General features: G+C 44.9%; 1 protein-coding gene across 1 annotated transcript in view; it reads right to left on the minus strand.

Moving 5' to 3' along the window:
• The window catches only part of LOC126162956 (protein big brother), a 260,533-nt gene that overhangs the window by 83,952 nt on the left and 149,465 nt on the right, over nt 1-27,116 (minus strand). Inside the window, exon 4 of the mRNA XM_049919791.1 lies at nt 2,343-2,459. Within this exon, the coding sequence (XP_049775748.1) occupies nt 2,343-2,459 (117 nt within the window). The remainder of the gene's footprint in view (nt 1-2,342; nt 2,460-27,116) is intronic.

The raw sequence follows: 27,116 nt of genomic DNA on the forward strand, positions 1-27,116 counted from the left end.
CAAATGGCTCTGAGCACTATGGGACTTAACATCTGTGGTCATCAGTCCCCTAGAACTTAGAACTACTTAAACCTAACTAACCTAAGGACATCACACACATCCATGCCCGAGGCAGGATTCGAACCTGCGACCGTAGCAGTCGCGCGGTTCCGGACTGAGCGCCTAGAACCGCTAGACCACCGCGACCGGCTACAACACATGTTCTACGTGTTGTCCATCCCGTGCAATGCACAACTGTAGTCGCCGCAAGCACATTAATAACTTCTGAACTGTACAAGATAGACAGAAACAAATTACACCACTCAATTCCAGAGCTCAAGCGAGTGTTATTTGATGTGTCATACAACCCCCTTCCCATTAAAAGAAAAAATGACTTGAATCCAAAATGGCGGATTTCAAGATGGCGGCCATGAATGACATTTACTCCATAAGTTGCGGCCCCACGTCAAACCTACGTTCCCATCATCACATTTCAATTTTCCCTTAAATCTTCCAACTTATGAAGGTGTCCAAGTACTTTTGACTCGCCCTGTATAATGCCGCAGTTATGTACTTTCTGACAAATATACGATTAGAATATAAATGAAGAATTCAGAGAAGTATCACAAATTATTTCTGGGAGTTCCATTCAGGAAGCTCTAAATCTAGACGCCCTGCGGCTTCCTGTAGTAATACTGCTAAGACAATCAGCCTGTTTCCCTGTTGCGTCGCCTAACTAAGGAGAAGTATCCTCTGACGTAACCAGCACAAGTTTCTTTGATACAAAACATTATATAGAGTAATTTATGGGGTCACAGGTCCCGTAGTTACTTTACAATTATTAAAGATATTTAAAATCATGTTTGCAACTACAAAAAAATCAATATTTATTTTGCCCTACGCGTTTCCTTTTGTTCATATAAAACAACACTTCCGTGAGCGATAACCAGGCAAATATGCTACCACTGATGTTTTAAATTAGTAAAAAGGAAGCGCGTACGGTAAAATAAACATCGCCGATAGGTGGGAATGTGAGTGGGCCGAGGACGTACCGATATAATCCGCACAGTTGCGATACCGCAGCTGCATAGTAAGCAGAGGACCCCCGGTTCGAATGCCGGTCCAGCACACGTAAGTCCAGTTGCAGCCGACATCACGAGTTCCTTTCCTTTTCTTTCCCTTCACCCCCCCCCCCCCCCGCCCCCCTCCACCTTCAATTTACAAAATACGCATCTCTTCATTAATTGCAAAAATGGACTTAAAATAACTCTTTTTATAGAAGTTTACATACTTAATTTGCAATTCAAGCATTTCTATAAACGACAAATATTTGACAATTTCTTTTGGTGTGCTATTACTTCAGATATTATAAAATAGTTATCATATACACAAGGGTAGAGCACCCAGTCAGTTATCTCAAGATATCAAACGGAATAAACCTGATGCCAGGACTAAAACTTAGAAATGAGACAAAGTTAAAGCAAGTGTGAACTGTTTTCATTATTAAGAATGAATAATATGGCTTATATATGAAGTGCAATACGAGATTGCAGTTTTAATGATTCCAGTCACACAGGAATGCTACTGAAATTAATAACGCCTGCGGAAGCGATAAGAACACACTTCACAGGCCACTGATTAAATACAGTAATGAAACTTCCTGGCAGATTAAAACTGTGTGCCGGGCCGAGACTCGAACTCGGGACCTTTGCGTTTCGCGGGCAAGTGCTCTACCATCTGAGCTACCCAAGTACGACTCACGCCCCGTCCTCACAGCCGTACGTCTGCCAGTATCACGTCTCCTACCTTCCAAACTTCACAGAAGCTCTCCTCCGAACCTTGCAGGAAGTTTCATATCAGCGTACACTCCGCTGCAGAGTGAAAATCTCATTCTGGAAACATCCCCCAGGCTGTGGCTAAGCCATGTCTCCGCAATATCCTTTCTTCCAGGAGTGCTAGTTCTGCTAGGTTCGCAGGAGAGCTTCTGTAAAGTTTGGAAGGTAGGAGACGTGATACTGGCAGACGTAAGGCTGTGAGGACGGGGCGTGAGTCGTGCTTGGGTAGCTCAGATGGCAGAGCACTTGCCCGCGAAACGCAAAGGTCCCGAGTTCGAGTCTCGGCCCGACACACAGTTTTAATCTGCTAGGAAGTTTCATATCAGCGCACACTCCGCTGCAGAGTGAAAATCTCATTCTAACTACAGTAATATGTGAAACACAGTACTGAAATAACTACATTCTTAAAATTAGCTTTGAAGAGACAAATGTCTTTGCCACGCTCATTAGTCTCACTCGAGAGGAATATTACATGAAATCACTGTCGTAATGAGCACCAGACACGAAAGACTTGAGGAAGGCGAGTACCTGTGCTCTCTCCTCGTCGTACTCGAGGCAGCCGACGCCGTCGAGACGCTCCAGGTCGATCCATCCTCGCCACCTCACGCACACGCCGTTCATGATGAAGTGCGACCGCAGGTGCACCTGCAACAAGGAGAAAGGCGACCGTCAGGCTTACATGCTGGAGTTACAGTGAAAACTGCCTACCTTTCGACAGTTATCTTTTTAAACAGAAAATGGGCTTGTGTCTCTAGGTTTCGGAAAAAGCAGCAATTCAATGCTTTTGAGATCTGCAAGAAAAAAATGTTAATGTATGTACTGCTGCAAAAGGTAGTCAAGAGTAACAATGGTGATATGGTGGGTCCCAATATTCCCTTACATTGAACTGAGCTGGCAAATTGGGCAGCGAACATCTTCACGACTGTTAGTAGCTAATAGTTACTAATTAAACCCACTGAGTCCTTCGTGTCAGAATACCGAATGTTATCGAATTGAAACACAGCAGGTTAATATTCAGGACGAAGATCGCATCTGAACTACTGCTCTCCCTGATGCTATGTACTTCTACAGGGTCTGTACCTGTCAAATCTTTGACCTTCTGGGATTTGAAACTCGCCGCTGTTGCTGATGTCCTCTCTAACGCCAATTTCACGTATGAAATGAGAATAAAACTTGAATTTTCACATTTTTTCTGTTAATTTAGTTTTAAGTTACTGTTGTTGTTGTTGTCGTCTTTGTGTTGTGAGCTTCAGTCCGAAGATTGATTTGGTGGACGCCTTTGCAAGCCTCTTCGTCTCTGCATAATTCCTGTAACAGTACACGAATCTGAACTTGCATACTGAACTTAAGCCTCGATCTCCCTCAATATATTTACTCCCGGCACTTCCATTAGCAAATTCGATACTGTGATACTTCAGAATGCGTATTATTAATCAATCCCTTGTTTTGCCAAATTTGTAGCACAATTCGACTCAGTACCCTGTTATTTGTTATTAGATCTACGCATCTAATCTTCGTCATTCTTTTGTAGCGCAATATTCTTGTCTGAACTCTTTATCGTCCATGTTTCACTTCCAAATAAGGCTACACTCCAAACAATTATTCCCATTTATTTTATATCCTCTTGTCTACATCTGCATACACATGCATACTCCGCAAGCCACCGTAAGGTGCATGGCGGAGGGTACTCTGTACCATTACTTGTTTCCTTTCCTGCTCCACTCGTAGCTAGATCAGGAAAAAAACGACTTTCTGTATGCCCTAATTTCTCCTATACCTTCGTGGTCCTTAAGTGCAACGTATGTTGGCGGCAATAGTATCGTTCTGCAGTCAACTTCAGATACTGATTCCCTAAATTTTCTCAACAACATTTCTTGAAAAGAACATCGCCTTCCCTGCAGGATTTCCCATATGAGTTCCCGAAGCATCACCTTAACACTTCCGTGTTGTTCTAATCTACCGGCAGCAAATCTAGCAGCCCGCCTCTGGGTTGCTTCGATGTCTTCCTTCAATGCAACCTGGTGCGGATCCCAGACGCTCGAGCAGTACTCAAGAATACGTCACTTTAGTGTCCTACGTGCGGTATCCTTTACAAATGAACCACACGTTCCCAAAAACTCCTCCAGTAAACCGAAGTCGAGCATTCGCCTTCCCTGCCACAATACTCACATGCTCGTATCACTACATATTGCTTTGCAACTTTACGCCTTGATACTTATAAAGACGGGACTGTGCCAAGCAGGACATTACTAATGCTGTATATTAACATTTCCGGGCTTGTTTTCCCTACTCATCAGCATTAAACTAAATTTTTCTGCATCTCTGTCAGCTATTTCGGTGCCTAAATAGCAAAACTTACTAATCTACTTTTTTCGTTATCGCCTAATTTACACTACTGGCCATTAAAATTGCTACACCAAGAACAAATGCAGATGATAAACGGGTATTCATTGGAAAAATATATTATACTAGAACTGACATGTGATTACATTTTCACGCAATTTGAGTGCATATATCCTGAAAAATCAGTACCCAGAACAACCATCTCTGGCCGTAATAACGGCCTTGATACGCCTGGCCATTGAGTCAAACAGAGCGTGGATGGCGTGTACAGGTACAGCTGCCCATGCAGCTTCAGCACGATACCACACTTCATCAAGGGTAGTGACTGGCGTATTGTGACGAGCCAGTTGCTCGGCCACCATTGACCAGACGTTTTCAATTGGTGAGAGATGTGCAGAATGTGGTGGCCAGGGCAGCAGTCGAACATCTTCTGTATCCAGAAAGGCCCGTACAGGACCTGCAACATGCGGTCGTGCATTATCCTGCTGAAATGTAGGGTTTCGCAGGGATCGAATGAAGGGTAGAGCCACGGGTCGTAACACATATGAAATGTAACGTCCACTGTTCAAAGTGCCGTCAATGCGAACAAGAGGTGACCGAGACGTGTAACCAATGGCACCCCATGCCACCACGCCGGGTGATACGCCAGTATGGCGATGACGAACACACGCTTCCAATGTGCGTTCACCGCGATGTCGCGAAACACGGATGCGACCATCATGATGCTGTAAACAGAACCTGGATTCATCCGAAAAAATGACGTTTTGCCTTTCGTGCACCCAGGTTCGTCGTTGAGTTCACCCTCGCAGGCGCTCCTGTCTGTGATGCAGCGTCAAGGGTAACCGCAGCCATGGTCTCCGAGCTGACACTCCATGCTGCTGCAAACGTCGTCGAACTGTTCGTGCAGGTGGTTGTTGTCTTGCAAACGTCCCCATATGTTGACTCAGGGATCGAGACATGGCTGCACGATCCGTCACAGCCATGCGGATAAGATGCCTGTCATCTCGACTGCTAGTGATACGAGGCCGTTGGGATCCAGCACGGCGTTCCGTATTACCCTCCTGAGCGCACCGATTCCATATTGTGCTAACAGTCATTGGATCTCGACCAGCGCGAGCAGCAATGTCGCGATACGATAAACGGCAATCGCGATAGGCTACAATCCGACCTTTGTCAAAGTCGGAAACGTGATGGTACGCATTTCTCCTCGTTACACGAGGCATCACAACAACGTTTCACCAGGCAACGCCGGTCAACTGCTGTTTGTGTATGAGAAATCGGTTGAAAACTTTCCTCATGTCAGCACGTTGTGGGTGTCGCCACCGGCGCCAACCTTGTGTAGATGCTCTGAAAAGCTAATCATTTGCATATCGCAGCATCTTCTGCCTGTCGGTTAAATTTAGCGTCTGTAGCACGTCATCTTCGTGGTGTAGCAGTTTTAATGGCCAGTAGTGTAATTCGAATATACTTCATTGCATATGTTTTCAAGATATTATCCATTCCACGTAATTGATCTTCCGAGTCCTTTGCAGTCTCTGACGAGACTTATTTTGTTAGCCTCTACTTCGAAACGCAATGATGACCAGAAACAAGACTCTTGTATAAGTCTCTCTGATTACGTCGACGTCGTACGAAATGTGGGGTCATATCCACACGTCTTCCGTAATACGCGTTGACGGCGGCCTTTTTTTCGTGGAGTGTAATCCGATTTCGCCTGACGTTTTATTGTAGAACGGCCACCGAGACAATTCATTCGGGCGCGAGAGAAACTCGATCTAGACGGCCAGGAACGTTCTCTAAGGAGGCTTCTTTGTTTATTTACGGGCCTCTTTAATCCCATAATAATGAAGGGCGCGAGAAAGGGAAAGTGGTTTCGTTAAACAGAGCGCCTTGTTAAAGCTACACCGGCGCCGCCGGAGGCCGCTGCTTAGTGCGGGACAAGCTCCTACTTAGGCGGCCACAATGGCGCCGTCACGCGCTGACACCGCTTCACACCTCGGCCCGTCACACGCGCCCCGTACAAAGAGCGCCGTCTCGGACCGCCACCGGCGCTTTTTCCGTGGCTGCCGCTGGTGTTCATTACGGCTGAGAAAGCGCAGCTAAGAGCCTCGCAAGGCAGGCCCAGCACACTTCTTTTTGTCGCAGTTTAACACCAACCGACAGCGAGGTCATTACGGTCGATGATGATGATGATGATGATGTGTGGTTTGTGGGGCGCTCAACTGCGTGGTTATCAGCGCCCGTACAATTACCCAATCTTTGCTCAGTCCAATTTCGCCACTGTCCTGGATGATGATGAAGTGATGAGGACAACACAAACACCCAGTCATCTCGAGGCAGGTGAAAATCCCTGACCCCGCCGGGAATCGAACCCGGGACCCCGGGCTCGGGAAGCGAGAACGCTACCGAGAGACCACGAGCGGCGGACATTACGGTCGAGGCGAGACATGGGGAAGAACACGTTTGCTTAATGCGCCAGCCTTTTCTGGATACGCACTTGCGGGTCACCCTGCATACGACCGTATGGTACTGCACCCGATCCATCAAGTGTCACATTCCACTCGGAATTTAGCAGGATAATGCATGACCGCATGTTACAGGTCCTGTACGGACCTTTCTGGATACAGAAGATGTTTCACTGCTGCCCTGGCCAGTACATTCTCCATATCTCTCACCAACTGGAAACGTCTGGTCAGTGGTGGCCGAGCAACTGGCTCGTCACATTACGCCAGTCACTACTCTTGATGATCTGTGGTATCGTGTTGAAGGAGCATGGGCAGCCGTATCTGTACACGCCATCCAAGCTCTCTGTTTGACTCAATGCCCAGGCGTATCAAGACCGTTATTACGGTCAGAGGTGGTTGTTCTGGCTATTGATTTCTCAGGGTCTATGCACCCAAATTGCGTGAAAATGTAATCACATGTCAGTTCTAGTATAATATATTTGTCCAATGAATACCCGTTTATCATCTGCATTTCTTCTTGGTGTAGCAATTTTAAAGGACAATAGTGTATTTTATTTACCACAATGACAAGGAGACAGCATTATTTCTCTGCTAGTACTTTTAGCGATAAAAATATGGCGATTAATATTAACCTCGTTATAACGTATAAAGTTGTTGAAGATACGTGAACATCTGTAAATAATTTCATTGAGCCGTAGCAATGACCACGAGTGGTAATACTCGAGAGCTGCAATCAATATCGACCCTCAAGAGCTCTGCTCAACTTAGGCGCGCTGTTCCTTTCAACTTGGCTTCGGGCGTTCGCCGGTGACCTGTAAGAGTGCGATGACCTCGCGCTGGAAGGTGTGCAAGGAGGTGGCTCCGAAATGTCAGCGGACGCTGCCCTCGCGTCACGGCCGCCGATCACGCTTCACACTCAGTCTGAAAGGCGCCCTCACTTCAAAGTCAGCCGCCACACACACGTCAGCGCGCCCGCGTGTGCTCTCGCGTAACTCACAAAGCAGCCGTTCTCACTCGAGCGCAAAATGTGCCAAGATGTCCAACGGTTCTGCATGTAAAAACGGCCGATCCATCACAAATACGTCAGAGGCAACAAGCACAGCTCTAACATCTGCAGGGCCATTGTGGCCGGCGATCACATGTATTCAGAAATCTCCCATAGTTTCCTCACCACTCTGGCGGTAGCACAGTGTACGCATGGCAAGAAGAAGGAAGGAAGGCTGAGCTTAACGTCCCGTCGACATCGAGGTCATTAGAGACGGAGCTCAAGCTCGGATGGTGTCAAGGATAGGGAAGTAAATCGACGTACCCTTTTAAAGAAACCTTCCCCGCATTTTCCTGGAGCGATTGAGGGAAATCACTGAAAACTTAGATCTGGATGACCGGAAGCGGGTTTGAACAGTAGTCCTCCCGAATGCGAGTCCAGCGTACTAACTACTACGCACCTTCCTCGATCATTGCACACATGGCGAGCCATGTTACGATACGTATACACTTTATCTTGGTGCGTTTTCCTCAATATCTTACGAAGTAAACACTGAGGAATAACAAACTATTTTATAAAAAAAATGGTTCAAATGGCTCTGAGCACTATGGGACTTAACTGCTGTGGTCATCAGTCCCCTAGAACTTAGAACTACTTAAACCTAACTAACCTAAGGACATCACACACATTCATGCCCCAGGCAGGATTGGAAACTGCGACCGTAGCGGTCGCGTGGTTCCAGACTGTAGCGCCTAGAACCGCTCGGCCACTGCGGCCGGCAAACTATTTTATATACCGGACAACTGCAGCTGTTGAAAGGCATGATACGAACAATTCCGCTTACAGCTGGTAAAATTGTTGTTTATTAATCGATGCAGCAACGTCAAAAAATCATAGGCATACCCATGGCCCCTAGTCAAAAGTTTCTATTCAGTGAATATCGTCAATACTATGGCGAACAAAAGGTATGGAAGACGTGCTCCATTTTTTACAACCTGCCTGCGTCAGTAAGACGGCAGGACAACCCAGTTCAGGACAAGGCAAAAGCGGCCGGCACGAGCGACAACGAGCCACGAAACCGGTTGTGTTTTAATGAACAACAATTTTACCAGCCGTAAAACTGAGAATAGTCCTATTGTCGTTGCAAGTTATTTAGTAGCAAAGAGGTGACCCTGAATTTAACTTAATGCAATCATTAAATAACACAGAAGACAACGAAGATTACAAATATTTTACCTTAGAGTACTGTTATATGCCACTACAATTGTTTTATTAAGTTATCGAGTCAGTTAGATGCTTACGTATGTGTCATTTGTCAGAGTAGTATCTAGACATATTACGGGTCCCATATCACTCCAACTGCACACGCCCCACAGCATTACAGAGCCTCCACCAGCTTGAACAGCCGCTACTGACATGCAGGGTCCATGGATTCCTGTCGATACAATCTGAAACGAGACTCGTCCGGTCAGGCAACATGTTTCCAGTCATCAACAGTCCAATGTCGGTGTTGACGGGGTCAGGCGAGGCGTAAAACTTTGTATCGTGCAGTCATCAAAGGTAACGAGTTGGCTTTCGGCTCCGGAAGCCCATATCATAGTCGTTTCGTTGAATGGTTCGCACGCTGACACTTGTTGATGGCCCAGCATTGAAATCTGCAGCAATTAGCGGAAGGGTTGCACTTCTGTCACGTTGAACGATTCTCTTCAGTCGTTGTTGGTCCCGTTCTTGCAGGATCTTTTTCCGGCCGCAACGATGTCGGAGATTTGATGTTTTACCGGATTCCTGATATTCACGGTACACTCATGAAATGGTCGCGCGGGAAAATTCCCATTTCATCGTTACCTTGGAGATGCTGTGTCCCATCGCTCGTGCGCCGACTGTAACACCATGTTCAAACTCTCTTAAGTCTTAACAAATTGCCATTGTAGCAGCAGTAACTGATCTGACAACTGCGCCAGACACTTGTCTAATATAGGCGTTGCCGACGGCACCGCCGTAATCTGCCTTTTTACATATCTCTGTATTTGAATACGCATGCCTATCCAGTTTCTTTGGCGCTTCAGTGTAGAAGTAGCAGGTGTACCGGTATGAAATGAGCGTTAAGATACAAATGTGTCGATAGGGAACATTTTTGTGAACGAGCCTTAATTTTTTGTTTGTTTGGTTGGTATGAAATCTGTCAAAGATATTTAGTATACATCAAGTCATGGAACAAACATCATATGTTTTCATCGTGTTAACAATGTCGAATTTTGTACCAGAAAGTGATGATTTGCGGAAAGCATTAATTTTTTGTTTTCATTGAAAAAAAGGTGCTGCAGAGTCGCATCGAAAGCTTGTCGAGGCATATGGTGATCATTCTCTATCAGAAGCAACATGCAAAAGATGGCTTCACTGGTTCAGAAATAACGATTTTGATGTAAGAAATGAAGAACGTGGAAGGCCACCAAAAAAGTTCGAAGACGCCGAATTGCAAGCAATATTGGATGAAGATGATACTTTGAGTCAGAAGCAAATGGTAGCAATGCTAAATGTTGCGCAACAAACAATTTCTGGCGTTTGAAAGCTATGGAAAAGATCCAAAAGTGTGGAAAATGGGTGCCACATGAATTGAATGAAAGACAGATGGAAAACCGAAAAACCATTTGTCAAATTTTGCTTCAAACACATGAAATAAAATAAATTTTGCGTCGAATTGTTACTGGCGATGAAAAATGGATTTATTTTAAGAATCGTAAAAGGGAAAAATCATGGGTTAATCCGGAACAACCATCAACATCGACTGCAAAACCAGATCGATTCGACAAGAAGACAATGCTCTGTGATTGGTGGGATCAGAAAGGTGTGGTGTATCATGATCTTCTAAAACCCGGTCAAACTATGAATACTAATCGCTACAGACAACAAATGATCAATTTGAACTATGCATTGATCGAAAAAAGACCAGAATGGGCCAGAAGACATGGCAAAGTAATATTTTTACAGACAATGCACCTGCACACAAAGCAAAACTGGTTCAGGATACAATCAAAACACTTGGCTGGGAGCTGCTACCCCACCCGCCGTATTCACCAGACTTGGCCCCTTCCGACTACCATTCGTTTTCATCAATGGAACACGCATTGGCTGAGGAACACTTCGATTCCTACGAAGAAGTCGAAAATTGGGTGTCTGACTGGTTTGTTTCAAAAGACGAACATTTCTGTTGGCATGGTGTCCACAAATTGCCAGGAAGGTGGTCAAAATGTATAGAAAGCAATGGTCAGTACTTTGAATAAATTGTTTTTACTTTTCAATTCAAAATTATTGTTTCATTCTCACAAAACAACGCTCATTTCATACCGGTACACCTGGTAGCAGGAGTTCTGATTAGGAGTGGCAGGGGAGGGAAATTCCCCCTTTTAAATGAATCATTCTGTCGATTTGCCTTTTAGATTTAGAAAATTTACGGAAACCTAAATCTGGATTGCCAGACTGGGATTCAAACCGCCCAGAATTCAAGCCCAATGTGGTCACCTCTGCGCTACCTCGCAAATTCTTCGTCTTTCTGTTAAGTAGAATATTGTGACAGGAATTTACGTTGATTCCTTTAGAAATAACAAAGAATGAAATAAAGCATAGATAAGAGCCGAAAGCCTGTTCACGTGTGCGTATATTCTTTTTTTTGGGGGGGGGGGGGGGGGCAGTAGCTTAGTAGTACCAGTGCTAAAACGGATCCGGTCTGAAAGTAACATATACACGATTAGGAGAGGCGGGACTGTTGTAGCTGCTAAGTCATGCCCGAAATCTGGGCCAAACTCGCGCGCCCCACGGATAAAAAAGGCGAGGAAAAGCGAAGGGCAGTGCAGGTCGGCGTTGAGCAAGGCGCGGCACGTGCGCTGCGCAGCTTTCGTGCCCGGCGACCGGAAAACAGCGCGCCCGATACCATCGCAGAAGCACGCAGGCGGCAGCGGCGGCCGCTCAAGGCTGCGTTTCGTAAACACCCGGGGCTGACTGGCCAGGCTCCACCGCCTCTTCCCTGAAGTGCTGACGCCAATTTCGTTCGCGGAAACCTTATATAGCAGGCGTTGGCGCCTCTGCATCCTGACCTGGTGCTCTTTTTCTTTGGTGCCTACCTCCAGCAGTACGAGGAAGCCCTGCGGATCAGGCGTTGACGTCGGCGCCAACAAGGAACTGCAGCGTAACAATGGAATCGGGAAAACCGAATGTCTTTTTAAATCTATTAGCGTCTTTCTGAACGACAAGGATATGAGATTATGGATCAGGTGCTACGCTCCATCCATAATACACTAGTCTTTCAACAGTGGAACTATTTAATTTCCTCATTTCTCGGTCAAATAAATCGTAAAGCTTATACTGACATCGACTTCCGTTCAGTAATGTGTAAAAAATTTAATAGAAGCATTGCCGTCTAATTCAACAACGTAATTTTTTACTCGACAATGCTTTCTTTAGGTGCCACAACGGAAAAAAAATTAAGGAAACTTCGAAGCGATTCCTTTCATACGTTACAGTGCGCCCGCATCTCGTGGTCGTGCGGTAGCGTTCTCGCTTCCCACGCCCGGGTTCCCGGGTTCGATTCCCGGCGGGGTCAGGGTTTTTCTCTGCCTCGTGATGGCTGGGTGTTGTGTGCTGTCCTTAGGTTAGTTAGGTTTAAGTAGTTCTAAGTTCTAGGGGACTTATGACCACAGCAGTTGAGTCCCATAGTGCTCAGAGCCATTTGAACCATTTCGTTACAGTGCTACGTTTTAAACGATTCATTCAGTCTACATCTACATCTACATCGATACTCTGCAAATCACATTTAAGTGCCTGGCAGAGGGTTCATCGAGCCACCTTCACATTTCTCTATTATTCCATTCTCATATAGCGCGCGGAAAGAACGAACACCTATATCTTTCCGTACGAGCTCTGATTTCCCTCATTTTATCGTGGTGATAACTTCTGAACTGAACATTTGGGGCCTGTTTTACACCTACACCTCCTCCAGTACGAAGTAATTACTGGTTCAAATGGCTCTGAGCACTATGGGACTTAAATCTCTGGTCATCAGTCCCTTAGAACTACTTAAACCTAACTAACCTAAGGACATCACACACATCCATGCCCGAGGCAGGATTCGAACCTGCGACCGTAGCGGTCACACGGTACCAGACTGAAGCGCCTAGAACCGCACGGCCACCCCGGCCGGCCGAAGTAATTATTCCTTGAGGTCTTAAGAGTGCGTGCTTCACTAATCTTTGGCATTCTTCTGAAGCAACACATTACAAATGCTTCTACTATTATCTGTACTGCATATCACCCGCGTTTCACTCTCGTATAATGCAGCTCCCAGAAAATACTGCCCGACACGTTTATACTGCTTGTTGACAGATTTCTCTTTTTCGGAAAAACCTTTCGTGGTGGTGTCAGTGTGCATTTTTTTGTCTTCTTTACTTTGATCAGTGTGAATTATTTTGCTGTCCAAAAAGCAGAGCTCATCTACACTCCTGGAAATTGAAATAAGAACACCGTGAATTCATTGTCCCAGGAAGGGGAAACTTTATTGACACATTCCTGGGGTCAGATACATCACATGATCACACTGACAGAACCACAGGCACATAGACACAGGCAACAGAGCATGCACAATGTCGGCACTAGAACATTGTACATCCACCTTTCGCAGCAATGCAGGCTGCTATTCTCCCATGGAGACGATCGTAGAGATGCTGGATGTAGTCCTGTGGAACGGCTTGCCATGCCATTTCCACCTGGCGCCTCAGTTGGACCAGCGTTCGTGCTGGACGTGCAGACCGCGTGAGACGACGCTTCATCCAGTCTCAAACATGCTCAATGGGGGACAGATCTGGAGATCTTGCTGGCCAGGGTAGTTGACTTACACCTGCTAGAGCACGTTGGGTGGCACGGGATACATGCGGACGTGCATTGTCCTGTTGGAACAGCAAGTTCCCTTGCCGGTATAGGAATGGTAGAACGATGGGTTCGATGACGGTTTGGATGTACTGTGCACTATTCAGTGTCCCCTCGACGATCACCAGTGGTGTACGGCCAGTGTAGGAGATCGCTCCCCACACCATGATGCCGGGTGTTGGCCCTGTGTGCCTCGGTCGTATGCAGTCCTGATTGTGGCGCTCACCTGCACGGCGCCAAACACGCATACGACCATCATTGGCACCAAAGCAGAAGCGACTCTCATCGCTGAAGACGACACGTCTCCATTCGTCCCTCCATTCACGCCTGTCGCGACACCACTGGAGGCGGGCTGCACGATGTTGGGGCGTGAGCGGAAGACGGCCAAACGGTGTGCGGGGCCGTAGCCCAGTTTCATGGAGACGGTTGCGAATGGTCCTCGCCGATACCCCAGGAGCAACAGTGTCCCTAATTTGCTGGGAAGTGGCGGTGCGGTTCCCTACGGCACTGCGTAGGATCCTACGATCTTGGCGTGCATCCGTGCGTCGCTGCGGTCCGGTCCCAGGTCGACGGGCACGTGCACCTTCCGCCGACCACTGGCGACATCATCGATGTACTGTGGAGACCTCACGCCCCACGTGTTGAGCAATTCGGCGGTACGTCCACCCGGCCTCCCGCATGCCCACTATACGCCCTCGCTCAAAGTCCGTCAACTGCACATACGGTTCACGTCCACGCTGTCGCGGCATGCTACCAGTGTTAAAGACTGCGATGGAGCTCCGTATGCCACGGCAAACTGGCTGACACTGACGGCGGCGGTGCACAAATGCTGCGCAGCTAGCGCCATTCGACGGCCAACACCGCGGTTCCTGGTGTGTCCGCTGTGCCGTGCGTGTGATCATTGCTTGTACAGCCCTCTCGCAGTGTCCGGAGCAAGTATGGTGGGTCTGACACACCGGTGTCAATGTGTTCTTTTTTCCATTTCCAGGAGTGTATTTTAAGTTTGTCATTTCCTAATATACGAGTGTTGGAACTTCAATAGTGGCAACTATTTATTTACAGCTCCGTACAAAATAGGTAAGTGTTTCAATGTTTTACTTGACCTTCATAGTAGTCATCAGCATTGTGTATAACACGTTGCTAGCGATGTGGAAGTCGTAGGATATTCTTAGCAGTGCCAGTTGTGTTGACAGCTCGAGCGGCGGCCCGACGAATATGTAGCAGTTTTGAAGCGAATGCCGTGAAGTGTTTCTTTCAGCTCAGAAATCGAGTTGAACTCACGAGGGCTTAAGTCAGCGGAGTGCAGTAGGTGGTATAGCACTTAGCAGCCCCATCAGTCAAACACATCGGTAACAGTTTGCACTGTACCTGTTTGAGTATTGTCCTGCAAAATTATGGTCAGGTCCTGCAGAAAGTGTCATCACTTCTGTCTCTATGCTGTTCATTTTTGGAACACAACCTACGACCAGCTTAGAGACAGAAGTGATGACACTTTCTGCAGGACCTGACCATCATTTTGCGGGACAATGCTCAAGCGCGTTTGACTGATAGGGCTGCTAAGTGCTGTACCACCTACTGCACTCCCCTGATTTAAGCCCTCGTGAGTTCAGCTAAATTTCTAAACTGAAGGAAACACTTCACGGCAATTCGCTTCAGAACTGCTACAAATTCGTCGGGCAACAGACCGCGCCGCTCGAACTGTCAACACAACTGGCACTGCTAAGAGTATCCTACGACCTTCCACATCGTTGGCAACGGTTTATACACAATGCTGGTGACTACTTTGAAGGTCAGTAAAACTTTCAACACGTATCTATTTTGTACGAGCTGTAAATAAATAGTTTCCACTATTAAAGATCCAACCCTCGTAGTTCCATTGGCATCATCTGATTTAATTCCATTACATTCATTTCAGTTTACTCATTTTGAGCCGCAATGGTCGATCTGTGATAATAGATTAAAGAAGATAAGCTTCTTTGCCAAGTTCGCTTCATTTTCGATAACCGTCAAGTCTTGAGAAATAGTACACTTACCGCTATTTTAAGAAATATGCAACAATCTTTCTGTCGAGATCCGAAAATGGTAACACTGATTAATGAAACCGGTTATCGAGAATAAAGGTTGTTATTATTAGAGATCTTGGCAAAGAAGTTTATCTTCTCTAATAGATTACATTCCATTGCCCATGTTTTAATTTTGGTGATGATTTAATCTCTTCACAACGCATTCCTTTCAACTGATCTTGCAATTCCCTTGGCAGCTCTGACAGAACTACAACGTTGTCAGCAAACATTATGTATCGTATTTATTATCCATAAGCTTTAATCCCCTTTCCAAATTAGCTACTTGACTGCCTTTACCGTAGCGACTGAGCAAAGTAAGGTATAGGCTATAATCCTGTCTTACCCCTTTCGCAATTAGTGCCTCACTTTCATATCTTTCGACTCTTATAATTGCAATTTCGTTTCTGTATAAATTGCAGATAACCTTTCGTTGCATGTATTTTATCCCTGCCACCTTCAGAACTGCCAAAACTACTTTTATGCTTCCCAATAAAAATAAAACACTTAACTAAGCTGCACGAGTCCTGTAGTCCGATTTCGATTATGTCAGATGCATCTCAACCAAGTATAACGTAGCACCTCTCCTCGACAACAAGCGATTGGTATAAGGTCAAAAACCAGTGTAGTTGCATTCCGGAGCAGCAGGATGAAAACCACCATTCAGCCATCCTGATTCACCTTTTCTGTGATCACTTCAGGCGAATGTTGGAACTGTTTCCTAAAGAGTCCCAGCCGCTTCCTTCACTAGGATTTTATGTTGTATGTGTATGTTTTGACAGTAGCTACGTTTCTGAATTTATGTGAGAGTTTCTAACTTAACATGAAATATACATTGTGGGAGACTGAAACCAGAGTTTACTTAGATATTTATTCCACTATCCTCTGAAACGCGTAGCGGATAACATAAAAATTACTGCTGTCGACTATTCTGTGATTAATACCAGCATTCACGAATTGTAATTGTGCGTTATATGCTACGAAGACGAAGAATAACAGTATTAAACAAATTATCACACGATTATCTATTCTTTTCGCAAATAGGATCTAAGGAAGGTTGGTAATGTAGTTTTGATGTATAAACGACAAACTCAGAGCATGTACTCAGCATTGTAAACTCGCTGATGAGGTGTTGCGGTCGCAACCTGCTTCGTCATCATGATTATCGTCGTACCTAGTGTGGTGGAACAGACCGCGAGGTGACTGGCTTGTTTTACACTCTTTTGTGGAGCCGGGACCCCGGACCTGGACTGACAGGCCTTGCGATAGCTGCTCACCGACTCACGACGGATTAACTCTGTTAGCTTGTAGGCTGGCATGTCCTCTGACAAAGAGCGGTTTAGGCGACATGGTGAGCAGACACCATTAGCGCCATAACGACGCGTGACACGCCGTACCGTTAGCCGCCTGCTCATTTGCATCACAGCCGCGCTGGCCGGGGCCACAATTAATGATGGGCGAGGCTCGCCACACGCTTCCAGTTGGTGCTCTGCTGAAAGCTTACACGCGTAATCTTTAAGGCAGCGTTGGTTCTTGATCGGGATTTCGTTCATCGTAACGTTTATGTTATTCATTCTGTACATTGAGCAAGCAGTAAAGGAAACAAAAGAAAAAAACTGGAGTAGTAATTAAAGTCCAGGGAGAAGAAATAAACATTTTGAGGTTTGTCGATGACATTGTAATTCTGTTAGATACAGCAAAGGACGTAAAGAGTAGTTGAACGGAATGGACAGTGTCTTGATAGGAGAACATCAACAAAAGCAAAACAAGGATAATGGATTGTAGTCGAATTAAATCAAGTGATGGTGAGGAATTAAATTCGGAAACGACTTTTGCTGTTTGGGTAGCAAAATAACTGATGATGGCCGAAGTAGAGAGGATGTAAAATGTAGACTGGCAATGGCAAGAAAAGCGTTTCTGAAGAAGAGAAATTTGTTAACATCGAATATAGATTTAAGTGTTACTAAGTCTTTTCTGGAAGCATGGAAATGAAACATTGACGATAAACAGTTTAGGCAAGAGGAGAATTGAAGCTTTTGAAATGTGCAGAAGAATCCTGAAGATTAGGTGGGTAGGTCACGTAACTAATGAAAAGGTACTGAACAGAATTGGGGAGAAAAGAAATTTGTGGCACAACCTCACTAAAAGAAGGGATCGGTTGACAGGACATCATTCTGAGACACAAAGAGCTCACCAATTCAGTACTTGTGGGAAGTGAGAGGGGTAGAAATTGTAGAGGAAGCCCAAGAGATGAATCCAGTACGCAGATCCAGAAAGATTAAAGTTGCAGTAGGTACTCGGAGATGAAGAAACTTGCATAGGATAAAGTAGCACGGAGAGCTGCTTCAAACCAGTCTTCAGACTGAACACTACGACAACAACATTCACATGTAGTTTCCCCTTTTATCTCAGAATGACTATTTCGTCTCTCTGTGTACGGAACCAGAAACGCCTTCACTCGTTCACTGATGCTGACACTAATGCGACGTTCGTATGGATTCCTGGAAAATGACGCTGCCGATGATGCTGTCAGGCTTCTTAGCAGTTCTGTCCGTCGCTAGGTCTGAGTTTCGCTGTACGTAGGAACATCCTATTACTCTGACACGAACACTAGCCCTCTCTCCGCGAACAAGCTCTACATCTACGTGATTACTCTGCAGTTCACACTTAAGTGCTTGACAAGAGGTTCATAGAACCACCTCCCATTATTTTTCTGTCGCCTCCCATTATTTTTCTGCCGTTCCACTCTTGAATAACATGTGGGAAAAACGAACACTTAAGTCATTCCGTGCATGCTCTGATATTTTCCCATTCGGAGAATAATGCTGTTGTTTGAAATTTCGCGAAAAGATCCTGTCACAACGAAGAACGCGCCACCCGAACACTCTTATCATATCCGTGACACTCTCTCCCCTATTTCACGAAAAACACGAAACGAGTTGCCCTCCTTGAACTTTTTAGATATTCTCCGTCAGTTCTATGTGATGCAGTTCCCATACGGCGCAACAATACTCCAGAAGAGGACGGACAATCGTAGTATAGACAGTCTCTTTAGTAGACCTGTTGCATCTTCTAAGTGTTCTGTCAATAAAAGGCAGTCTTTGATTCGCCTTCACCACAACATGTCTATATGATCGTTCCAACTTAAGTTATTGGTAAGTGTAATCCCTAAGTATTTCAGATTTGTTTTATGGTGTACGAAACTTGGAGGATTCTTGTTTGTATTCATGTGGTTGACTTTACATTTTTCGCACTATACAGACACTGTCTAAATAATTTTGCAACTGTTTTGATCTTCTGATGATTTTACTAGATGGTAAATAACGGCATCATCTGCAAAAATCTAAGATCGGTGTTCATGTTGACCCCTAAATTTTTATAATAGAGCAGGAACGGCAGAGGGAACGCGAGATATCACTTCTGTTTTTCTCTATGACTCTCTGTCAGCTGCAACGAACAGTGACCTTTCCAATAGGAAATCTCGAAGCGAGTCCCACAGCTGATACGATACTCCATAGCCACGCAATTTGATTAGGAGTCTCTTGTGAGGAACGATGTCAAAAGCTTTCTGGAAATCTAGAAATATGGAACCAATTTGGTATTCTGTGTCGATAGTACTCATTACTTCGTGAGAATAAAGATCTAATTGTGTTGCACAAGAACCATATTTTCTGAATACGTGCTAACAACGTCTCAATAGTTTTTCTTTTCGAGGTAATTCATAATGTTAAAACAGTATATGTTTCAAAATCGTATCGCAGATCGACCTAAGTAGTTTGGATCTGTAATTCAGCGTATTACTTTTATTTTCTTTCTTGAGAATTGGTGTTACCGGTTCAACTTTTCAGTCTTTAGGTCGATGTTTCGTCGAGCAAGCGGTTGTATGTGAATGCTAAATTTTGAGCTATTACGTCGGCTTTTCCGAAAAGAACTTAATTGGTATGCAGTCTAAACCGGAAGACTTGCCTTTATTAAGTGATTCGAGTTGCGTCGCTACACCGAGGATGTCCATTTTTAAGTTACGCGCGTTTGCTGCATTTGTTGATGCCAATTATGAAATATTTATTTCGTCTTCTTTGGTGAAGGAATTTCGGAGAACCGTATTTAGTATCTCCGTTCAGGGAGATTAATCCCTTCCCTACATCTTGAGCAACTTCCTCTCGCCCATGTCGTCGCGAGCAGTTAATTTCAACTAGGCTGCGTGCAGGGCACTGCTTTTTAGGTCATCGTCATTTGTTAAGCAGCGACCCCTCACCATTTTGTTCACATTGTAACGAAGCACTGACAGTGTGCCATTTCCTAATTCAGTGTCATTTGATTAACCCTCTTGCACTTCAGTTTGTGTTTGTCACCTGAGTTATCTGTGATTTTAGCAGACGCAGCACAGCCTCTGGAAAGCGTCTATTCCTTATCCATGGCGAAAGAGATTTAACTGTCGACCATGAACAATTGTCCTAGAAACCCGTACCGAATGATCTCTTAAACCAACTGTTCATTTTACCTTTCTACTTTGCGCGCTGTCTTTTAACGATCGTTCCACGTTCACTGTCATTAGGCGTTCGTTACGTTTTAATCACCTACTATTGCCGTTTAGGGCCCCACGCGTCGGTTAATTTCAAGAAACAAGATGTAGTTTCCCTAGAAAACGACCCATTTTAAGTCATTTCCTGGACCTTTATGACTCAGCTGTTCTGCGCCCTACAGAAAAAAATAAAGAAGAAAAACTGCGCGGATGCTGGTATGTCGGCAGTAACAGCTATAACAGCTACTTCGTGGACAAAAACTTGTTTTGATTCAGATATCTGCTGTATATTTACGGCTATCCGCAGTTAAGAATTACTTTGTAGTTAAGAATGAAAATACATAGTCAGTATCACCATTTTTGTCTATTTGGGTTATATGTGATCAGTTGTAACTGCTTAAACCATTTTTATTACTATTCTCTGGGACGGAGTGTCAGAATGTTTGCTTCAGTGTGCCGTTTCCTGCAAAGGGTAGATGCGTTGTTGATATTTGCAAGGGCTAAAGATGGCGACAGCCCCTTCTTCCTGATTTTCCACACAATTACACATGCATTTTATTTCCGTCGTACTAGCAATAGCTTTGACTGGGGGTCTTCTCGGTTTCGTTTATAGAAACAGTGTGCAGTTACTGAAAGCTGCCACAAAGTTGGCAGGATATTCCATCCACTGGAATCTTCACTTCATGGTCTGATTCCAGTTTATGTGTCTTTTGCGACACAAAAAAGTTCGTTATAAAATTAGTAAATATTTCAACGTAAGTTTTAAATGTATTTACAAGCACTCAATGCAACGTTTATCAACTGAGAGATGTAGCACCGTACCATGATTCATCATTATTGGTAAATTAATGCGTATTTGTTAATTAAACTATATGAATAACTTTAAACAGTATTCAAATGGCTCTGAGCACTATGGGACTCAACTGCTGAGGTCATTAGTCCCCTAGAACTTAGAACTAGTTAAACCTAAGGACATCACTCACATCCATGCCCGAGGCAGGATTCGAACCTGCGACCGTAGCGGTCTCGCGGTTCCAGACTGCAGCGCCAGAACCGCGCGGCCACTTCGGCCGGCTAAACAGTATTCACTACGCGTAAAAATTTACCAGATCTTCGGAAATGTTCTGCGCAAAATATTACAGACTCCGTTTCATTAACTACGCCAGAAGTTGCAACTTGACGAAACATATCAAGAATATGACAGGCTATATTGTATTAAACTGTAGTCGTGATCAGCCTGGATGTTCATAAGCAATGGAATGTAAATTACGAGGTCTAACTTCAGCTGACAAAAATTTAGGCCAATGATAACCCTGCCGTCAGAGCTCCGACATTCGGAATGGATGAAAATGATTTACACAATTTTAACATGCTCGGATGTGGATAAAAGACGCCGATGCAAACAGAAGACTTGCGGATACGGATTAACATACAAGTTATTTCACTTATCAGAACACATGTCCAAGGAACTAAGCGTCTTTGAATACAAACATATCGGATGTACTTAATATTTCGCCGCGTGGGATTAGCCGAGCGGTCTTAGGTGCTGCAGTCATGGACTGTGCGGCTGGTCCTGGCGGAGGTTCGAGTCCTCCCTCGGGTATGGGTGTGTGTGTTTGTCATTAGGATAATTTAGGTTAAGTAGTGTGTAAGCTTAGGGACTGATGACCTTAGCAGTTAAGTCCCATAAGATTTCACACACATTTGAACATTTTTGAACTTAATATTTCATCAACGCTTTAAAGCACCGAAACAACGCTTCCCGCAAATCATAGTGTACGAAAGTGATGTTCAAAATGGCTCTGAGCACTATGGGACTTAACTTCTGAGGTTATCAGTCCCCTAGAACTTAGAACTACTTAAACCTAACTAACCTAAGGACATCACACACATCCATGCCCGTGGCAGGATTCGAACCTACAACCGTAGCGGTCGCGCGGTTCCAGACTGAAGCGCCTAGAACCGCTCGGCCACACTGGCCGGCTTGGTTGTTCGGAAGATATTTCTAGACACTTTATTATCTGTAATTTTCTTGTTAAAGATGGTTATCGCTTTAGCATACACCTGTAAAGTATACGTAAGAAACAGCATTAGGGCTAGCACAGTTGTGTTCTTTCTTTATTACTGAAGTGAATTCAGTCATCTTCGTGTATATTAAAAGTAATTATCTGAATAACATATATAACTATCGTAATTACTTCTGACATAACCTGAAGGTAATCTCAAACAAACAAGTCGGTTGTTTACTGAACAAGAAAAGGAAAACTACAACTGTGTAAATAACAATGGAATTTCTGGGATACCTTAAAGCTGTCAGTAAACGTCTACACAAGGTATCCACAAAGCCTATCTCCAACACGCACTGTTCGAATATTTACTATACATTCATCTCTTGCGCCAGCTCATTTTCTGATCAGTAAAGAACAATTGCGAATGTTTTGACTTACAGTTTTGTGTTCGATATGTCGTAAATGGATTACACACTACTACAATGCGTTATTGTTTCTCTCGCCGGCCAGAGTGGCCGAGCGGTTCTAGGCGCTACAGTCTGGAACTGCGCGACCGCTACGGTCGCAGGTTCGAATCCTGCCTCGGGAATGGATGTGTGTGATGTCCTTAGGTTAGTTAGGTTTAAGTAGTTCTAAGTTCTAGGGGACTGATGACCTCAGCTGTTAAGTCCCATAGTGCTCAGAGCCATTTGAACCATTTTTTTATTGTTTCTCTCACAGCCATTACAATCAAATTATTTTTTCGTGAACCGAAGCAACATTTCGGCACACAAAGCAGAATCTTCACTCATGAGATGTATGTCTAGGGCTCTGATTTTCCATTATGTAACACGACTCTGTGTCACACTTTTGAGACAGACTTTCCTTCTGAGGTACAGATTGCAGCAGCAGCAGCAAAGCTTTTCCTCGTGCGTCAGCGAGGCCGCCACAGTAATGACGCCTTGCGCCTTAGTGGAGAAACTGCACCTGTTGGCAGTAGCAATACACCTCGAACGACTCGAGCGTGAAATTGACCTTCCAAGGGCTTCGTGTCGCCGCTTACTGTCGGAAAACACGCGTACCGCCACGCTTTCACGAGCGTCTCGGGCTGCCTTCCGATTTAATAGTTCCCAGAGCGCTGTTCTCCTTTACTGAGCTGGAAACAAGGGATGTAAAGCAAATATATTAATTCCAGGACATGTATATGCCTTCGACGTATCTAGTAACATATGAGAGAGCTGTATAGTGGAATGTTAACTCTGATTGCTTACTTTTTTTTATTTCTGAAGATCTGGTATTTTGTCTGACAGCGCCATTCGTCTCTTCCAATTTTACTGTATTTCATATAACTCACAAAGGGTTCTGTAGCTTACAAAGAATATCATCCACTTCTGCTGACATGTCTGAGATCATGTTAGTGAGTGCTAAGTTAAATTCTGAAAGCGTTACTGGATCACCTATTTCATCCCTGACTGTGTACTCCTTTCCTTCTAACTTCTTTAAGGTTCAAAAATGGCTCTGAGCACTATGGGACTTAACATCTGAGGTCATCAGTCCCCTAGAACTTAGAACTACTTAAACCTAACTAACCTAAGGACATCACACATATCCATGCCCGTGGCAGGATTCGAACCTGCAACCGTAGCGGTCGCGCGGTTCCAGACTGAAGCGCCTAGAGCCGCTCGGCCACACTGGCCGGCGTAACCTCTTTAAGGCTATCATTTATCAGTACTAGATTATGATCTGAGTCCACGCATGCACCTGTCTGTGTTAAGCAGTACGCTATTTAATTTTTGTAATTTCTTTAGTAAGAATTCGTATCTTTCCTTATCAGCGGATACCTTACCTGTGAGTTTGAAAAAGGGCGTTTTCTGTTGCCTAATACAGAACTGTCTCCTCGGTCATTTAATATGTATCCAGTATTTCTGCTCTCCACTCTCCCCACTTTTAAAGCGTCGCAATCATCCAGATGAAATTTTCATCGCCCATCACATTATTTTATGAAGTTTTAGATTTGGTCAATTTGTCCATTCCTTTGTGACCTTCTACATTACACAAAGGCAACATGCAGAATTCGAGTCACTCTTGAGAGGATCGATCAATACTCATAGTAATTAACGCCACGACCTTTTTTCTTGTACATAATGAGGCCAAAAAGCTGCGGCCAATCGTGCATTGTATTGCATTCAGTGAACAGGTACAAGAGGTGTATATCGACCACGTGTGTATCAGTACACGTATCCACTGCCGTGTATCACTGTTAACGTGCAGCTAACCACGCAGAAAACCCGTATCCAAACAGGAACGAACTGTGCTGAATGCAAGCATGATAGCGAAGAGTGAACTGGGAATTACTGTTCTCAACAGCAAGTATCATGGGAGAACGGAACAAATTTGTTTCCAAACTAGACAAGGACTGTGAAACTGCTGTCGACTGCAGTAGAGTATCGTAAGGAAGCATAAACTACAGTAGCTTTCTTAGTAGCTTTGGTCATGTAAGATTGTAAGCACAATACCAGTACATTAGGTGTGTTGTATACCTAATGGGAGCTACCTCATATCGATTACTTTGTTTGCGTGTGCGATCAGTTTTACTGTATTTCCCTAGAAACTGGAAACTGTGAAGCCTCTAGAAATTGATATTGGATATACAAAGGGCTGTATAACCTACGGAACATTTCTGTTCTAAATTGTTGTCCTCCTGTCTGTTAACAGTCTATAGCAAAATTGAAATTTTCGTTGTTTAATTCGTGTTTTACTCGAAAATATTTGATTTGAAACAGAGGCTGTTGTAGTAAAAATAAAATACAGATTTATCATATAACGCTAGAAAACACAGTCTCCTAAAAAGTATAAAATTAGAAAGAAATGTCAAACAAAAAAATATGAGACATAGCTTCAATACTTAGCGGAGCTTTCATAAAATAGGTTTCTTTTGTAACCAAACAACTTTCGCAGTTATCAGTTATAACAGGAAACTCTAGCTTTTGATCATGATAAACCTTCTGTTGAGTGCGAAAGAACGACAATAATATATAGATTTTTTGTGTTTGTGCACTTCAACTACACTTGCATCAAAAGCAGTTGTTTTTGTTACACAACAGCGCAGAAGTTACTCGAGCAGCTAATCTTCTTTACTTATTAAGTGCAATTTATGCTTTTTAAGGATATAAATACACAGTGGACTAATTGAACGATGTGTGGTTCTAATTATGCGCAAAAAAAGAACCATACGAAGAAAAAGCAAAGAGAAGTCATCGGTTGCCAGTTCCTCTCTCACACATTCACTTATGTTGCTTTCCCCACCAATGCTACCAATACTACCCGTAATCCTACCACTTACTACGTCATTTAGCCGGCCGGAGTGGCCGAGCGGTTCTAGGCGCTACAGTTTGGAATCGCGCGACCGCCACGGTCGCAGGTTCGAATCCTGTCTCGGGCATGGATGTGTGTGATGTCCTTAGGTTAGTTACGTTTAAGTAGTTCTAAGTTCTCGGGGACTGATGACCTCAGCTGTTAAGTCCCATATGCTCAGAGCCATTTGAACTACGTCATTTATGTACTGTACCAAACCTACCGGACCGTAGTTTTCGTAGAGTGCAACTCTGCACACAGCGCATACGATCGCCACTTGCTCTGTTGTGCAAATATTTTAGCGCAGCGCAGATACAAATTAAACGAGGATAAGAACTCAACCGAAATGTAAAAATGGCTCTGAGCACTATGGGACTCAACATCTGTGGTCATACGTCCCCTAGAACTTAGAACTACTTAAACCTAACTAACCTAAGGCCATCACACACATCCATGCCCGAGGCAGGATTCGAACCTGCGACCGTAGCGGTCACGCGGTTCCAGACTGAAGCGCCTTTAACCGCACGGCCACACCGGCCGGCAACCGAAATGTAACTGCCGGTCAATGAGGCCGAGCGGTTCTAGGCGCTTCAGTCTGGAACCGCGTGACTGCCACGGTCGCAGGTTCGAATCCTGCCTCGTGCATGGATGTGTGTGCTGTCCTTATGTTAGTTAGGTTTAAGTAGTTCTAAGTTCTAGGGGACTGATGACCACAGATGTTAAGTCCCATAGTGCTCAGAGCCATTTGAACCATTTTAAAATGAAACTACCATGTACCGAGGCCTCGGAGAGCACTAAAATGCTCCGAAAATGTCCCTGAACTAATTCTGTGTTTTTTGGAGGTAGATTTTGGGTCCATTATGTAGCAGCGGCATCCGAGAAACACGGTCGGTGTTAGGAATGGGCTGTACGGTTGGTTTTAGGAATGGGCTGTAAATCAGCCGGTGGTAGCCCCGGCTACGGGTGTTGCCGGATCTGTTCCGAGAAGCAACTGCAACAGGGCGCAGCGCGGGCGGAACGGACGAGCGAGCGGGCAGGGATGTCGGTGAGGAGTCAATACGGGCCGGCCGAGGAGCGCTTTGAGGCGGGCAGGCATTGTGCGAGCAGAGGCGGCCGTAAATCAGGGCCGGCCGCTGTCCGGCCGGAATGCGGCGGCCATCAGTCAGCGAGGTCGCTCTGTGCGGGGGCGCGCGGCAATGCGGCAGGTCCGTGGGGGCGCGAACACGCCCGCGCGACAAGGCGTGCGCAACCTGCGCAGCCAGACCGCTCCGTCCTCCGTGCCCGCTCGTTGTCTCGGGAAGCCCGCACATCTTCAGCCACACTTGTACTCTGTAAGCCACCTTACGGTGGCGAAGGGTACTTTCTGCACCGGTGTCACTTCCCCGCTTTCCTGTTCCAGTTGCGAATGGTTCGGGGGAGAAGTATTGTTGGTAAGCTTCAATGTTATTTCGAATCTCCCAAAGTGTACCTTCATTCTCGCGAGAGATACCTAAGCGATGCTGAGGGATTTAGATTAGGAAAGAGACACAAAGTATTGGATGCTTTTGCTATTTCTTCAGTAAAATAAGTGGTGATGGTCGAAGTAGAGAGGATATAAAATGACGACTGGCAACAGTAAGGAAAGCGTTTCTCGAAGCTAAATTTGTTAACATCTATGTTTAGTGTTAGG

The sequence above is a fragment of the Schistocerca cancellata genome, chromosome 2 (assembly GCF_023864275.1).
Source record: "Schistocerca cancellata isolate TAMUIC-IGC-003103 chromosome 2, iqSchCanc2.1, whole genome shotgun sequence".
Lineage (NCBI taxonomy): Eukaryota > Metazoa > Arthropoda > Insecta > Orthoptera > Acrididae > Schistocerca > Schistocerca cancellata.